The sequence below is a fragment of the Necator americanus genome, chromosome X, assembly GCF_031761385.1.
Source record: "Necator americanus strain Aroian chromosome X, whole genome shotgun sequence".
Classification (NCBI taxonomy): domain Eukaryota; kingdom Metazoa; phylum Nematoda; class Chromadorea; order Rhabditida; family Ancylostomatidae; genus Necator; species Necator americanus.
In genome coordinates, this window is record NC_087376.1 from 20,749,573 (window position 1) to 20,766,065 (window position 16,493).

General features: G+C 42.6%; 6 protein-coding genes across 8 annotated transcripts; 4 read left to right on the forward strand and 2 right to left on the reverse strand.

Moving 5' to 3' along the window:
• Positions 1-1,900: 1,900 nt before the first annotated feature.
• Positions 1,901-2,593, reverse strand: RB195_024464 (uncharacterized protein; the record flags this gene model as incomplete). Its single annotated transcript, XM_064212246.1, has 1 exon — positions 1,901-2,593. The coding sequence occupies one exon, from the start codon at positions 2,591-2,593 to the stop codon at positions 1,901-1,903; it is 693 nt and encodes a 230-aa protein (XP_064068127.1).
• Positions 2,594-4,704: 2,111 nt separating this feature from the next.
• On the reverse strand, positions 4,705-6,567 carry RB195_024465 (uncharacterized protein; the record flags this gene model as incomplete). Of its 2 annotated transcripts, XM_064212248.1 has the most annotated exons (3): positions 4,705-5,202; positions 5,278-5,363; positions 6,291-6,567. In XM_064212248.1, 3 exons carry the CDS (start codon positions 6,565-6,567, stop codon positions 4,705-4,707), a joined length of 861 nt encoding a protein of 286 aa, XP_064068128.1. The 2 variants fall into 2 exon arrangements, with proteins under 2 accessions (XP_064068128.1, XP_064068129.1); XM_064212247.1 differs by lacking the exon at positions 6,291-6,567 and having other exon boundaries at positions 5,278-5,469.
• Positions 6,568-13,767: 7,200 nt separating this feature from the next.
• On the forward strand, positions 13,768-14,397 carry RB195_024466 (uncharacterized protein; the record flags this gene model as incomplete). Its single annotated transcript, XM_064212249.1, has 1 exon — positions 13,768-14,397. One exon carries the CDS (start codon positions 13,768-13,770, stop codon positions 14,395-14,397), a length of 630 nt encoding a protein of 209 aa, XP_064068130.1.
• A 481-nt stretch (positions 14,398-14,878) lies between these two features.
• RB195_024467 (uncharacterized protein) lies at positions 14,879-15,489 on the forward strand (the record flags this gene model as incomplete). The annotated part of the gene is made up of 3 exons (XM_064212250.1): positions 14,879-14,935; positions 15,049-15,202; positions 15,287-15,489. The coding sequence occupies 3 exons, from the start codon at positions 14,879-14,881 to the stop codon at positions 15,487-15,489; spliced, it is 414 nt and encodes a 137-aa protein (XP_064068131.1).
• Positions 15,458-15,793, forward strand: RB195_024468 (uncharacterized protein; the record flags this gene model as incomplete). The annotated part of the gene is made up of 1 exon (XM_064212251.1): positions 15,458-15,793. One exon carries the CDS (start codon positions 15,458-15,460, stop codon positions 15,791-15,793), a length of 336 nt encoding a protein of 111 aa, XP_064068132.1.
• On the forward strand, positions 15,793-16,113 carry RB195_024469 (uncharacterized protein; the record flags this gene model as incomplete). Of its 2 annotated transcripts, none has more annotated exons than XM_064212252.1 (1): positions 15,793-16,113. In XM_064212252.1, one exon carries the CDS (start codon positions 15,793-15,795, stop codon positions 16,111-16,113), a length of 321 nt encoding a protein of 106 aa, XP_064068133.1. The 2 variants fall into 2 exon arrangements, with proteins under 2 accessions (XP_064068133.1, XP_064068134.1); XM_064212253.1 differs by having other exon boundaries at positions 15,838-16,113.
• Positions 16,114-16,493: the final 380 nt, after the last annotated feature.

The following is a 16,493-nucleotide window of genomic DNA, read 5'->3' on the forward strand; positions in this document are numbered from 1 at the left end:
GAGGACATGATTTTGTGTTTCTTTGATGCTTTTCACCAATATTTATACGTGTTCAGATAGTCTGTATCTTGAACCCACCCTCAACGAATAGCCTAGGAAAAAGTTTCACTGCTCTTGATAATGCGCCAAAGTGCTTTTGAGTGCCTAATAAAAACGTTGTAATTGACTGCGGGCACCCGAGAAGGTACATCATTGTAATTGGAGTGCTTTGTCCAAGACGATGATATCTTTGAGATAGCCGACCGGGATGATATGTTTTTGTGCATTGTGCATACGTGTATGGACATAACTGATAACATGTTTATACAAGAGATAATGAGCTGATATTAACTTTGTACATTTTCTCGTATTGAAACACGAGATCAAACCCGTAGCGTGTATGCCACTGTGAAATACAAATTTTGAGGCATTTATTTGCGGCACTTTTGACCTTTCTGATCTATTTTTGCGCGGTCTAAACCCGCTCTGGTATTTTCTTCGGCTGGTAGCCCACAAGCGGGCGACTCGAGAGGACCAGAGGATGCGCTACAGTGGCAGCTGTTAGATTGGTAGCCAACTCAATTTTGGTTGACCGTGGCTGATTGTCAGCTGATCGAGGGATCGGTTGACGATTGATCGGCTCCTTTGCCGCGCAGCTGCGAGCAACATTTTTGGTGCAAAAGATGTTCGCGGAATAGTGTACTGAGCACCTTCGAGTCCTAGTTCGTAGTCTCTGATTTTCTTATATGCTTCTGTTTTTGAGGTACGAGCTGGAAGTTTCCTCCTTTCTTGGTTAGGTTGATGTTGATCTTTTTGGGTGTTTATTGTTTCTTTTGGAGTACTTCGGATTTCCAGGGGGAAAATTTTGTTCAGAGGACGGTGAATTGTTTTTTGGTTCGGTAAAAGTACTTTGGCGGATCTAACCGAACCATCGGTGCTGTATATAATTTCCGTAATTCTCCCATATGACCAGCACCCTCTGGGTATTAGTTCTTCTTCAATCAGAACAATTCCACCTATTTCTGGGAGTGATCGTGGTAGGTGTCTGGGTTGTTTGAGGTTGATTTTTTGTGTTTCTCTTAATGAGGTCAGATATTCAACATTCCATTTCTCCCAGAATTTATTGGCTATCATTTCTGATGTTTGAAACTCTTCAAGTGCCTGTTTTTCTGTTTGGATGAGATTAGGATCGTAGTCAGGATCGCCTGATATGTCTGCGACTTTGTCGCTCGAAAGCGAGTAGTTGAAATTTCCCTTCAAAAATCAATGGGCCTCAACAGTATCTCTGCGATATCACTGGAGTTCAGTTTCGTAAGAGGTCTTGTGTTTAGAATTGCCTCAATTCGAGTGATCATGGTGGGGTGCGTGTAAAGAGGGTCCCGGCGGAATTTCGAGCATGCCCTGGTCATGCCTCGTCAGAGCAATTAGCGATGGTGCGTGTCCTAAAGAGATTCACTTTCGTTAGCACCTAAATAACTGACTCTGCTCACCTACCGCTAATCATACGCTGCATCACCGGCTAGAATATAATTCACTCAATTTAGTAATCGTACCAGAAACAAGAGAAATCCTCACGTAAAAAATGAGACAAGGATGTACCTAATAGCTTCAAATTACGTGCTTAAAAATTTTCGTTAAAACGAAAAATTCCAGCTTTCGAAAGTAACGGTAATGAGAACTATCGTTATCCTGTAACTCGCAAGCATTTTTGTAGCCTAATTTATTTCTGGGCAGAGGAACCTTCTGTATCTCTGACTTCTTGAAATTTACAGGAAGGAAAAGAGTTCAAATTTGGTAAGATTTCTAGACTTTTTGAAGGTGATATAAAGACACTCCCTTTCTTTATTAGAACACCATACAAAATGCCATGTACTTCTATCTAACACTATTATTCTTTGACTTATTCGGTAATTTCGACAGCTCATACCACTCTTCTTAGCATATTTCCTTGTAACTCCGCAGCTTTCTGCGTCTCTGTGGCTAGAAGAACATCTAAGACGGTTGTCTGCGTCTTCATGTACAACTGGAGCGTGACCTCTTCGAGGTATGCTCGCGTATCCACCGGCATATCCACTAGGCACGTTGTCTCGGAGGCATTCGCGGAGAATCCGCCGGGACCCTCTTTACCGTTCCCCATCACGGTGCACATGTCTGCAAAACTCAAGCGTTTGCGCCCTATTGATTTGTTAAACGCTTTCTTAGTTAAACCGACTAGTCGTTCCGATGCACCACCCATCCAGGGGGATCCAGGAGGATTGAAGATCCACTTTATTCGTTGGGATGCACAATATGACATAAGAGATCGACCATTCTCGTTGAGGTCGCAGAACATCTTTGTGATAATGACTTCACCAAGCTTGAAGGTGGTTCCGCAATCTGAGCGGACAATCTCTGGAACTCCTCTGCGCGAGACGAATCTCACGAAACAATTGAGGAATGCTCCTGCTGATAGATTTTCGACCACTTCTAAGTGTACTGCTCGAGTTGTAAGGCAGGTGTATAAACACACGTACATTTTCTCGAGAGTTTTTGAAGTGAAAGGACCCATGAAGTCACATCCGACATTTTGAAATGGTCTGGACTTTATAACCCTGTCCTTTGGTAGTGGAGGCATGATCGGTGCTCCTAAGGGAAGGCCTTGGTATTTTTGACGCAACCTTTTAGAAATTTCTTGAATACGTAAGAGGAACGTGAGGTCCAAAAGCGTTGTCTTGCGATTGAAAGAGTGTGCTCTTTGCCACAATGACTATTTTTGATGTGAATATCATGCACGATCAGCCTGGATAATTCCGAGTCTTCTGGGATATGAATCGGTGACTTAGTGTCATGCGGAATTGAGACATTTTGAAGGCGGGAGTGGTGCCGAATGATTCCGTCGTCGTCGCGAATAATCAGTCTATAATGAAATCGCTTTTTAGGGCGTCAAGATTAATGCTTCTGTGTTCATGACTAATTAGAAGGCGTTCCGCGTTGGCCATATCTGATGCGGTTATTTCGAACACGTTATTAAAATTGTCGACTTCTGATACTTTTATCGGTGACGAGCGATTTTGATTGGCTTTTGCAACCCAATTTTTCATTGTTTTTGCAGCCTTTGCTAGCACACGTAGTACGTTGTCGATTTTCAAAAACGCTTGAGGTCAATAACGTCAGATAGTGTGCTTATCGACTTGATAGGCCACTCGCTACACTGATTTTCTAGCCAGCGTGATCCTTTGATCCAGTCGTGCCCGATAATCTTTTGTGTGTCAGACCTCTGGTTCCAGCATCAGCTGGATTGTTTTCGGTGCTAACATGGAAGAATTTGACCGTAGCACCACAATTATCGAGTTGCTGTTTAATACTATATATTTTTACTCGCTGATTTGCTACGAAAATAGGAAGTTTTTTTGAAGATTTGATCCAGTACAAGGCAATTTCACGGTCCGAAACTATGTTCACTTCTTCGATTTTTGCTTGGACAGCTGATAATATGCTGCATCCTAATCTGGCTACTATAAGGATTCCAAGCAACTCTAATTTTGGGATAGTCTGATGTAGCTTTTTGGGGGGTCAATCGCGTCCTTCCACAGATCAGGTCAGAAATTGCGCCAGAGGGGACACATTGTAAGTATGAACAAGCTGCAATTGCAATCCTGCTTGCATCTGCGAACAACCAAAGGCGTTTTTGGTCACCTACTGTGGGTGATAACACTACCTAGGAATTGATAATGTTGCTAGATCTACTTCTTTGCACAATTTGTACCATTCGTCGCATATGTTTTGATCGAGTGGAGTTTTCCAGTCCACTTTTGAATCGAAGATTTCTCGCATCATGGACTTCAGTTTAACCATGAGCGGTCCTGTGAAACCTATTGGGTCACAAATCGAATTAATTTGGCTTACGACATCTCTCTTAGTCAACTTTTTATTGTGAACAAACTTTGTTCTCACAGTCAAGTTGTCTGTTATAGTATTGTAATCAACTCCTAATATTTTCATTGATCCAGATTGGAGTTTGTCAGAATATGGAAATCTTGAATTTACTTCTTCAGAATTTGAGATATACTCGCGTAGGTTCATTCCTATCTTGCCGAAGAGATACTTTGGTTCCTGTACTTTCTTACAGCTTCAGGAACCGATTCTGCTTCCAAAAGTATATTATCCACATACAAATTTTTGGCAATTTCTGTGGATAGTTCCGAGTTTTGGGATTCCAAGTAGGACAGAATCGCCATGTTTAGTATACTCGGACAAGCTGTAACGCCAAAAGGCAACATTCTATATCTATATTCGACGACGTTGTCTTTTGTTGGTGGGCGATTGACATTCCGAAGCCACAAGAATCTGCATAGATCCTTGTGTGCGTCTATTAATCGAATTTGTGTGAAGGCAGATTCAATATCACACATTAAGACGATCTTCTTGAACCTTGAGGAGGTAAGGATGTCGTGTATTTTGTAAACGAAGGATTCCCTTTTTCGAATGACGTCGTTCAGGCTGAGGTGGCCTCTTCGTTTAGACGAAGCGTGAAAGACTATTCTTAAAGGGACCCTTTTCTGTGGTTTCCATACTCCTGTATGTGGCATGTAATATATTCCAGCAGCATAGCGGTCTGCTGTGTCGAAGGTCTCTACGATCCCTTTCACTGACGTATTTGTTCACAAGATCGCAGTACCACTGCTTTTGTCCAGAATTACATAAGAGGACATTCTGTAAGGATTCTAGCCTTCTTATAGCTACTGACTAGTTATTTTCCAACTTGATTACATTCTCTTTCAGTGGAAAGGGAGCTGTGATGATGTTGTTTTCAAATGAGATTAATTTCGAGTATTTCTCGAGATATCTTCGAACTTTTTCGTCTCTCTGGATTTCTTCCGGCATAATACCGAAGCCATCCAACTCAAACACTTTCAGTAAGAGTTCTTGTTCCGTGTTTTCGGAAATTCCTGTCAGGCTGTGACATACTGTGTTAGCGGTTTCACTTACTTTGTTGATTCCTTGACCATAAATTGTGGGTCCAAAAACCGTTTTTGTTATATGAAAGCCAGATGGTGTTCGGATTCCGTTTGCTGGATCCGTAACTAAATCGTGGTAGTAGTCCAGTCCAACGAGAATGTGTGGATTTTGATGTTCACCGTGAAGCTTTGAATTTGCTAGACAGATAGTGTTTGTTTTCAAGAACTCAATATCTTCTGTGTTCAATTTCACTGAAGGAAATCCGTTCGTTATGACTGGTTTGGTCTGTATGGTTATGTAAATTTTTAAATTCTTCTAAATAAATTCTTCTCCGAAAGCAGTTCCTAGTTTTACCGGCACCTTATGACTTTCGAAGCACTCGATATGCTCGCCAATTCCGGACATGGTGCAGATTTCGGTCGTGTTCTTGGGTAGACCGAGTTGTTCTGCAAGATTTTCCTCGATTACTGTTTTTTGTGCGCCAGAATCGAAGAAAAATAGCGCTTTTTCATATGCCTCTTTTCTGGCGTTTATGTTGCCTTCAGCAGTCATCAATATCAGTTGTTTGCTAGTTTGACTGTGCTGAATGGAGTTTTCCTTGATCTGTGGGGTTCCACAGACACCTGAGTGTTTATTGGTTTGAACTTTTGTGGAATATTTCGATTGTTTTCTTCTCTATTTTGCCAGCTTTGTTGCTTTTGCTGGTTTTGGTCATCACGAACAAATTTGGGTTTCGAGTTGTTTTGGCTGAGTTGCTCTGTCTTAAAGCAGAGGCTCATATGGTGTTTTTGTCCGCACTTTAGACAGTCCGATCTTTGGCAATCAAAGCTGCTATGACTAGAGGAGCAACATTTCCAACAGCGATTCTGCTCCTTAAGTATCTTGCGGCGAATGCTTTGATCCGTGACCGTTCGGCACTGCATTGATACATGATTGTCCTTATGACAGAACAAGCAGTTACGATTGGTCCTTGAGTTGCCATGATTGGTCTTTGATGGGATGGCCTTGTTGATATGTTTATGGCCAAGTCTGCTTTCGACGTAGGCTTTTGCAGTGATCTCTGTTTTTAAGAGATTCGTGAGGTCATCAACTGTTTGCTGGTCTTGTGATTGACTGGCCACTAATACAGATTTTATGATGTTTTCAGGGGATTTAGATAAGATTTTTTTCACACCACATTGGGTCGCAGGTCTTCCCTACATGATATCCTGCAGAAATCATTTGGTTGGTCAGCACACTTATTTGATCAAATGTTGTAGAACAGTTGTCGGCGGAATTGTTCGCCCCACTCATGCTGACCAATTTTTTGACTATTTGTGATCTGTTAGACTGGTGATTAGAGTAATTCTTCTGTAAAGTCTTGATCAACCAACTGTAGTTTTCAAGAATGAGTTTTATCCCTTTGATGGCTGTTTGCGCTCTTCTCCTTGAACTTTCTTTGAGTAGGAGTATCCTTTCCATAATGTCCAGTTCTTCACTGTTATGGACAAGGGCTTCAAAAATGGCCCAGTATTCTGGGAAGTCGTCAGAATTTCCGTAAAATTTTGGTAGTGTGGCTTGTGGAGGTTTTATTGACCTCAGCGTCCTTTTAGCTGTGCCACTATTGCATGTGGATGCCGAATTTGATGTGTCTTGTGAGCAAGATGGCATTGTGGTGTCTCTCACGCAATTTTCGTTTGTATTATCAATTTCACCATCCCCTTCTTCGTTTCTCTTCGTCTCTTCGTCTTGACGTTATTGTCTCTTTGGAGCTTTAGGGACATGTATCCCAGTTTGATTTCCATATTTTCGCGCATATTTTTTTGTTTCATGTAGGCGTGCTGTTAGCATGAACGTTAGGTCGTTTGCTTCAGCTATCGCAGATTGTAGCTGCGATTCTTCCTCTATTCGTTCAATTTCAATCATCAAATCCTTCCTTTCGGACTTGTTTTTGCAGTTTTTATACTCATCTCTAACCTCGTTATATAATTCCTGGAGGTTTTCTCTTGCTTCTTCTATTTGCCTTATGCTACTTTGTAGTAGTGCTGTGGCTGATCGGCATTTCTGATAAGTTTCCTCATCTATTGCAAAGTACTCAATCTGTTTAGTGTATTCCCTGTAACGGGATACTAAAGGTTTTAGCGTCGTTGCACTGAGAACTATTGGTGTTCTGTGAAAATGCAGTGCCATTTCTTTCTTTATGCACGTGCAAATGCGATAAACTTCGCTTGACCTACTGTAGCTTTTGACGGAGGTCTGATCAACTGTTTCTTGACAGTGATCTGCGTTCTAGTTACGTTTGTAAGGGAATGACTTTTTGCCCAATTACTGGGATGAATCTGATGCGATTCACGGTCTCTGGTTTGACTGTATAAGTTGCTCAATGAGCTAATCTCTTTCTCCTGGCCTCAAAGATGTTACTCTTTGACGCGGGAGAGAAATGGCTTGTTTTAGCCGATGCACCAAACTGTGTGAATGGGTGACTAGAGACTTAAGGGATTTTATAAATCTAATTGAACAGACCAAAAAGCGGTGGTTCAGTGGAATGTCTTTATTATGTGAGTACAGGTGAGCAGAACAATTGCCAGCAATAGGATCGAATGAATGAGTGGGCAGAGCGTTGTCTGCCGCACTCTTGGACTGTACAAGTGGTAATCATAAGCTAGAATAACCATAACCGCGAACGGCACTTTATACCTCGCCCCCTATCTATTATCGGGGTCGATGATATTGTAATTGTTTCTCTTATCCAATCATAGTTGTCTGGTGCTAACTTCATTCCGTTTTTGAATAGGTCGTTTCGCTATTTAAGGAAGTAGATATTCCTTCCTTATCAGGCGGTAAGGGGTTGAATATAGTTGACTCCGACACCCCAAATAGAACTGTATCTGGAGTATGAAGAGAATCGTGGCGGGAACTTTGACTGTGCCAGTACTGCACCTGCACTCAAAGCGCGAAAAGGTCACGGAGCACGATTGAGCAGCTGAGTCAGTTGGGGCCCTAAGACCTAAGCAAGAGTCTTAGAGGATCCCTTGGACATGTAGGTTGAAGCTACTAAGTAAAAAGAAAGACAGCTGGAACTACTACTGTTTTAACTTTACCAAATCTTCCACACGAGGGAAAAATGTAGTTGGAGGGCCACTCAGTGGCACCCCTCACTTCTGGACGGTCTGTCTTACTTTTTTCTCTTAGTAACTTTAGCTTACATGTCACAGATCCTCTAAGACTAATGCTTGGGTCTTAGGGCCCCGACTGATTTTGCTATTTACTTCCAGAAACAAGGGTGCCGCTGAGCGGAGTAAGAGTTCTCGTAAGCTTGTTTGGAGTAAAACGTAGTTGGGGAGAATCCCCAACTACGTTTTACTCCAAACAAGCTTACGAGAAATTACTAACCAAGTCATATTATGTTCCAAAGAAAAAAAAAACCGAAAATGAATTCCATGGCAGTCCACGATCACTAAGCATGCATGCAATAACTTTTATTCACACATTTTGTATTCGTATATTTGTATTTGTATTTTGATTTGTATTCGCAAGTTGGTAGCTCACAGGAGGGCAGTTGTGTTAGCCTGTATGAAGGCTGTTCACATTCGTCTGCTTCGCGACTTTGACTGGACTTCCCTAGTTGGGCAAAGTCGCTCCTTCCACAGCAATCCACGATCAGCGAGCCATTCGCCGAATTTCTCCTTCGACTACATCCAAGCTCCGGCCAAGTGGTAATCAGTAATCTGAGTGAAGTCACGAAGAATCAGCAAGTTAGAGGCACCCATTAAGCAAATGGAATGATTTAACGACGAGAACGGTTAACGTGTTCTATGGAGGTCTTTGCGCTTGTTGCGCCCCTTTGCCTTTTTCGTGGTCGGAGCGCAGGTACCGTATTGACACAGTCAAAGTTCCCGCCACGATTCTCTTCAAACAGTCACTCCGAATACAGTAGGAAAGCAGTTCGATTTGGGTGCGTCAGAGTGGCCACCCAACTACATTTTACCCGCGGTAAGCCTGTTCTATGAAATGTATGTTCAGCCCGCCTTCGTAAATTGATTTGTACTTTCTGCAATTCAATTTTTGCAGCTGCTGTTTGGAATTCAATTGTGAATGTAAAAGATGTGACACTCATTTTCGAGTATTAAGCTCTATCTCCTCATTGAGTGCCGGTATCCATACCCGCAACTCATGATACTCGTTGGAGCGGCGCAGTCGCGTTGCGGCGCGCCTAGATAGGCAATGCGATCCTCTCGCTAGAGCGCGCGATTGTCATGTTGCTTGAAACGGTCACGTCCTCGGCTACTTAAGCGACGTTAAAGGTTGGAAATTTGGAAAATACTTAATATGTATAAAATGCCAGTGCGATTATGTCCTTCACGTCATTTTATGCTAAAACATCATTCTCTGATAACTGCTGAGGGAAAGCAGGAGAAACACCTATTCTTCGAGTAATACTTTCAAATTGTGTCTACATTATATTGTCATCGAAGGAGTGTTTGAAGCTGAAGTTTGGTAGTTCTCCAAATGTAGAAATGACGCGAAGTAATATAAAAAGGGAAGAAATATATGAAATTTTTCGCCTTTATTTATAATAAAAAAGAGGAAGAAAGCGTTGTCAGTTCAATACCAATGTAATTCCGGAAAATAATATACTATTAATTTTCATTGATCAGTAAAATGGAGCGAAGCGATTACCACAGAGAGTCTGAAGTCACGTTCAGACTGGTTATTTTTGTGACTTGTTAGGTATTTACAGATGATATATTATCAGTTACAAACGTACTTTGTAACAAACATGATGACCAGTATCAATATAAAAATAATCCTTCTATTCTTTCTGGCAATGTGCTGCTAATTTTAATAGGATATTTAAAGTTCCGGGCCGTTTTTTTTACGGCAATTAGGAAGAAGTGGACGGAATCACCCCTCTCTCCATAATCTACTATCCCTTGTAAGAATACTCCACCTGAAATCCGTACCACCTCAGATTCGTGGAGTGAAGCCTTTAGAGGCCTCTAATATTGATGTCTCATTGGAGTATGAAGTCCAAAAGTTCGTTAATTTTGATTTGAAGTCGGTTACAACATGCATTTAATATTAATTGCATTCGACGAAATTAGGTATGAATTTTTGGGGCTTTTGTTCTTAAAACTCTTTTGAGCTTCTTTTTTTTTCCTTCAATTTCTACTTGGGTGCGTATCGTCAGGTACCCGCAGCCGGATAAGTGCCTGCAGAAGAGGCTGTCGGTAGGCCTGAGCAGGCATATCTTGGGCTACCTGTGATCACTAAGCCACGCCCATCCATCACAACATCACTGAGGTCATGAGCAATGTTTATATGGCAATTACGTGATAGAGTCGCCTTCTACGAAGGTTCAAGGAACAAAAAGGCAACAACGTCGCAGCGTAGAAAGTGGGAGAAAACATAGAAAATGAAATGCTAAAAATGAAGCAAAAACGTAGAAAATTTGTACAATAACAAAACAACATCAGAAAACATAAATGAAGCTGACTATGTTCCAAAATAAAAGTTGAAAAAGAAAAAAAGCGTAAGAACGAGAACCGGGAAGGCGAAGAAAATTTTTGGTTTAAAAAAGTAAAGCAAATGTTGCAACAAATGCAAACATAGCTAGCCGAAAATTGAAAACGCTCCAAAATAAAAGTGAAAAGGTGTAGAACCGAGAACCTGGTTTTTGAAAGATGTGGAGGTGTGATTTAAAAAACTGTATAGAAGATATGGATGTAGATTTGTATTTATACAGACTATTAAATCCTTGTAAGATACTGCAGTAGTTTGTGAAATTTCGATTTTTTTGCTTTAAGCAAGTAAAACGTACAATTATTCCCTGTCTTTGGTATCTCGTGTGCAGTCGTTCGATTTATCTTTATACGTAAACGATCGATACTCCATACGGATGCAATAGCAGAGATAACGTGCCCCTACGAAGCATGTTTCGCACCTCATTATCTATGAGAGTCGCTGATGAAGGATGTAATGGGCGGGGCAGTGCTCTGCTGACGCTGCGCAGCGCAATTAACGATCGCCGTTGCCAGTTGTTTTTCCTAATGATCGTCTGTCGCGACGGCTGCGGGTGCCTAACGACCGCCCCCCATTTCTACTTCGGTACTATAAAGACGTTCTAACGGTTGGTTTTGAAGAAATCGATACTAACAACTAAGTTGTTCCCTACAGTTATTTTCCATTCCAAAATCGGGCAAGAACGACGTTTGTCATAATTACAAAGCATAGGATGCAATGGAATAGCTTTTTCACAATAAGGATTAATCTTTGGAACCAGGACTACTTTACCTTTCTCAGTTCTGAACAAAATGAAATAGCAAGAAATCTGCTAATCTATCTCACAGAATTCTAATCAAATCCAAAGTGCTTGAGTGATGTCGTGACTGCTCCTGGTGCCACTATGTACCTTAAATGCTCAGAAGACACCTAACAAAACACCTAACTCCAATTTTCTGTTGTGGAGGTTACCATACGTTGATCACGAATGTAATATTCACTCTGACTGTGAACATCGATATTATTGATTCATAGATTTTTATGCGCCATGTTCCTAAGCTCAACAGAGTGTTGCAAATTGAGGGCTTCTCATATATTACCGTTGCATTTATTATTCCTACTGCGAATATGGTAACAGTTTTAGAGGAGTATCTAGCTATGGTGAACATTTGGATCCGTAGTGCAGTGACGAACCGGTAAAGTGAGTCAACTGCATTCAGAAAACATGAAAAAGATAGGCAAAGTTGTTATTTCGATATATCTTTCCAGGATTAATGAGACCGACAAAAGCTCCGATAAAACATAAGATTGCCGGATAGCATTCGTGATCTGTGTGTGCTGAAGGGTCAATATGCCGCTCAATTTGTTGATTTTTGTCGCACTGTCGGAACAACCAGGCGAAGTGATTGAGATATACGGCATAAACAAGGTGAAGCATATAGTTGAAAAAAAAAACTTCTGAAAACAACCCCTCCCACATAGAAGACTTCCTAGAAAAGGACCCCATCCTATTCTTTCTAGTACATCCGCTCAAATAGCAATGAAAAAGTAGTTATAGTTAACAGAAATAAAGAAACAAATTGAACGCTTAGTAAATAAATCGAAGTAATACAATATGATGAATATTAATAAAAAGTGTTATAATGCATGCCGCGGGTGTAGTGCAGCGGTTAGAGGTTCCGTTTTCTGCATCGATCGGAGGTTTGAATCCGCCTTAGGGCTCACCAAGCCTTTCATCCCTCCGGGGTCGATAAATTGGTACCAGACTTGTCTGGGAGGATAAAAACACTAGTCTGGCACATCGGCTATCCATCGCAAGTCATTGTATAGATCAGTTACACTTTCGCAAACCTCAAACTATTCTGAATTGAAGTGAACGTAGGGGCGCATCCCAAGCGAATTGATTAACGCCAGGAACTTTATCCTTTATTGTAATGGATATTAATATAGTAAATTAATTAAATATTAATATATATAATATAAAGTGCTGCAAGTAAAAATATAATATAATATGAACGTAGCTCACTGCAAGGATTAGATGTGTGTCAGTACATATGTGCATATAAAAGTTGAAAAGATGAGGAAGCTCTCAACGTGCATTCGACGACACAATTCTTCTTTTGACAGAGATAACGAACGGCCGAGAGTTCGATCCCCACCGGGACCACTATCTTTGCAAAATGGAAAAAAACAGCTGAGAACGACAGAGAACGCGTTTTAAGACCATTTTCACATTTCCTACTATTTACAAGCAATTCTACTCATCGGCAATGGGAACGAACGGTTGGAAGTTCTCGCAAAAATTTTCCCCTTTTTGCAAAATAAAAAAACAACTAATACCGACGCAGGTCACATTAAAGCATTTTCTACTTACGTTCTACTTCTTACGCACAATTTTATTCATTGACAGTGATTACAGACGATGAATAGTTCGATCCCCGCTGTAATCTTGATTTGCGCAAAACCGAAAAAAAAATTACTTAGAAGGATACTTCACCGGCAATCTCTCTGAAATTGTGTTTATAGCATTGTTCGCCGCACATAGGTGTTATTTAGAGATTATTTTAGCGATTAGAACCAAGCTGTGTTTGGAAGTTACTGCGGGACTGGCCAGATTTTGTTAGCTTAAAATAAATATGAATAACGGACTACAGAAGCGTCAACTCGACGCCGTCACATACGCCCGTTTCACGAACTAAATCCTTCTTAAAAGAGCATGCGATGTTCCCTTAACGGACACCTTGACTGCTCTGAAGGAATTGTTTGGATATAATAGTTCAGTATTACGCCTACCTCAAGACAGTAAAATGAGGAAAGTCTCCGACAGAAGCGGAAATCTGCCAACAGCGTCACCATCGTTTCGACTCATGCTGACGTCGCTGTAACCCGCATCCATCGTAGAGTACAGATTGATAGGAAGACAGTATGCATGCGTCTCGATACTGGAGCAGGCGTACATTGCTGAGCACGGCAGACTGGACTGGATTGATCGGCCGAAGCTGCAATCACCCCGTCTGATACTGAAGTCTGTCAACAACGAAGCGATCAACGTTCGAGGATGCTACGAATGCAACCTCATCATTTATGGTTGTCGAGGATATGGTACTTGCCACGTAGCTGACACGCCGTCGCTGTTGGGCTTAGATTCGATCGCCCAACACGAACCACTATTTCGTCACCTTACGGAAGGCTCCATCTGCAAGGACGCCCAGCACCTTGAATTCTTCTCTCGTAGCGCACCTGAGGAAGAAATTTCCAGCAGTCTTCGCTCCTGGACTGGGATGTTGTATCAAGTCAAAAGCTAAACTCGCTCCGAAGCCTGACTCCAACCCTGCCTTTCTGAAGGCTTACCCTGTACCCTGCGCTGCTATGCCAAGGATTTCATCCGAAATCGGTCGACTTGTGTGTACACACATGCAAGAGCCCGTTAATCACTCAGAATGGGCAGCACCCATTGTCGCCGTCCAGAAGAATAATGGATTGATCCGCTTCTGCGCAGACTTCTCATCTGGACTGAACGATGCACTGGAACAAAACCAGCATCCGCTTCCAAGCCCAGATGACACTTTCGCAAAACTCAACGGAAGGCGCTACTTTTCACAGCTCGACTTAGCCGAAACATATCTCCAACTGGAAGTGGACGACTTCTCAAAGCAGCTACTCACTATCTACATACACTGTGGGCTGTACCGCTTCAATCGACTACCATTTGGAGTGAAACCAGCTCCTAGTATATTCCGGCAATGTATGGATGCTTCTATCGCTGGAATAGACGGAACTTCCGCCCATCTTGACGACATATTGGGTACTGGCAGAACCATCAGCGAACACAATGCTCGACTAGAGGCCGTATCCAAGCGGATTCAAGACTACGGACTCGATCGACTCGACAAATGTGTTTTCCTGCAGACGGAGATGACCTACCTTGGGTTCGTCATCAACGCACAAGGACGGATGCCCGCTTTGAAGGACGTCAGTGAACTTCGCTCTTTTCTGTGACTCATCAATTTCTACGGAAACTTCGTCAAGGATCTCCACAATCTACGCGCTCCTTTGGACATTCTTACGAAAAAGGTTGTCTACACATGGACACCGGAGTGCCAGTCTTCTTTCGACAAGATTAAGGCAATCCTAAGTTTGGATCTCCTGTGGACCCACTTCGACCTAAGTCTCTCGATCATCATTTCTTCTGATGCTTTAAATTACGAGATTGGAGCAACCCTCTCACATCTCTTCGCAGATGGATGCGAGAGGGTCATTTATCACACAAGCCGTTGCCTGACACAACAACAGAAGAACTACAGCTAGATTGAAGGAGAAGCACTCGCACCTATTTTCGCCGTGCCGAAATTCCATCGTTTCATCCATGGACGATGTTCCACGCTGACGACTGATCACAAACCACTTTTGGTAATCTTCGAAAGCAAAAAAAAAAGGAATTCCAGTCTACAGTGCCAACCGTCTTCAGCGATAGATCACGATGCTGCTCAACTACAGCTTCACTATCGAGTACATCAACACAAAGGATTTCGGCCAAGTGGGCGCTCTTTCATGTCTCGTCACAATCATCGATATCGGAGGACTGTGTGATCGCTGCAATCGATGCTAATGTCACTTCCGAGTTCTCAGAGAACTGTCGTCATTTTCTAGTATCCGCCGAATCCATTCGGACTGCTACTGCAAGCTGATCTTCTTATCCAGTTTGTGATCGACTATACGAAGTCCGGAAAGTGGCCCAAAGTCAAACGCCATTCTCCTCTGTGGTACTACTACAACAGCAGAAATGTCATCATGACAGTAGAAGGTTGTTTGCTAGCTGCATTCCGCATAATAATTCCAAAATTACTTCGACATCGTGTTCTTTCGGCACTACTCAAAGCTCATTTAGGCCAAACAAGGATGAAAATGCTCACAAAAACCTTTGTCTATTGGCCTACGATATATTCCGATATCGAAATACTCGTCAGAACCTGCCCAAAATGTGCATCCGTGGCAAAGGATCTGGTCAAAGCCGTACTACAGTCATGGCCGAAACTACACTCGCCGTTGACTCGAGTTCATGCTGACTTCGTTGGACCGATGGAAAGATGATACCATCTACTTATTATGGAGATTACTCCAAGTGGCCGGAAATCGTCCAGATGTCATCGATCTCCTCAATCTCGCCGCCAGGGACTACAGAAACTCACGTCGTCTCAGTTCATTTCATTCTGCCGTTCCCTTTGTGGACATCTTCAAAAGAGGACTCGCCAAGCTGAAGGGGGAGGAACCAACCGTGAACGCACTACATACGTTTCTGATGGCATATCGCTCCACTCCCTACCCGTCTGCACCTGACCAGCGTTCACTTGCCGAAACCTTCCTGGACGCCGACTGCGAACGGAATTCAATCTAATGTTACCTTCTAGAAATCTCACAAACGGTACACGAGATGTCAAAATGGAATCTCAATTAAATCGTCGAAATGGAGCACGACGCCGCAGCGTTGAGATCAACGACGCGATTTTGGCCAAGGATTATCGAGAAAAGAAACCTACCTGGACTTCCGGTTTCATCACGCGCCGTGTTGGAAACACAACCTACACTGTTCGCTGTAGAAACCAAGTATGGACTCGGCACGTAAACCAGTTGCGACCCAGAATTGGCACAACTGCGACTAACGCTTTCTTGGATGTGTTCGACGACTACTACTCGACTCCGCAGCAAGGACGATGATGTAACGCCGACTGCCGACTCGTCTCAAAGACCGCAACGCCTTCGACGACCCCGCCGCCTACTACAGGAAGACCCACGAAGAACTCGATATGAGATAACTTGAAAAGAGAGGTGTTGTAGGATGGGAATTTTACCGTGTTATTCGTGTAGAGTAAACCCGCGTTGGATACACTGCATCATCCTGTTGTTTTTATGTCCACATCTGTACTCTTCGCCGGGTTCGACTTCAATAAAGCTACCCGTCTTCGGCTGTGCCGACATCCACAAGAGAGAGGCGTGTTGGAGTTCACTATACAGCGAACGGCAGTTCAGTGTTGCGAGACGGATGTTTGTCGCCAAAGATTCCGTGTTCCCCTCACGCGTTTCCCCTTCAGGGTATG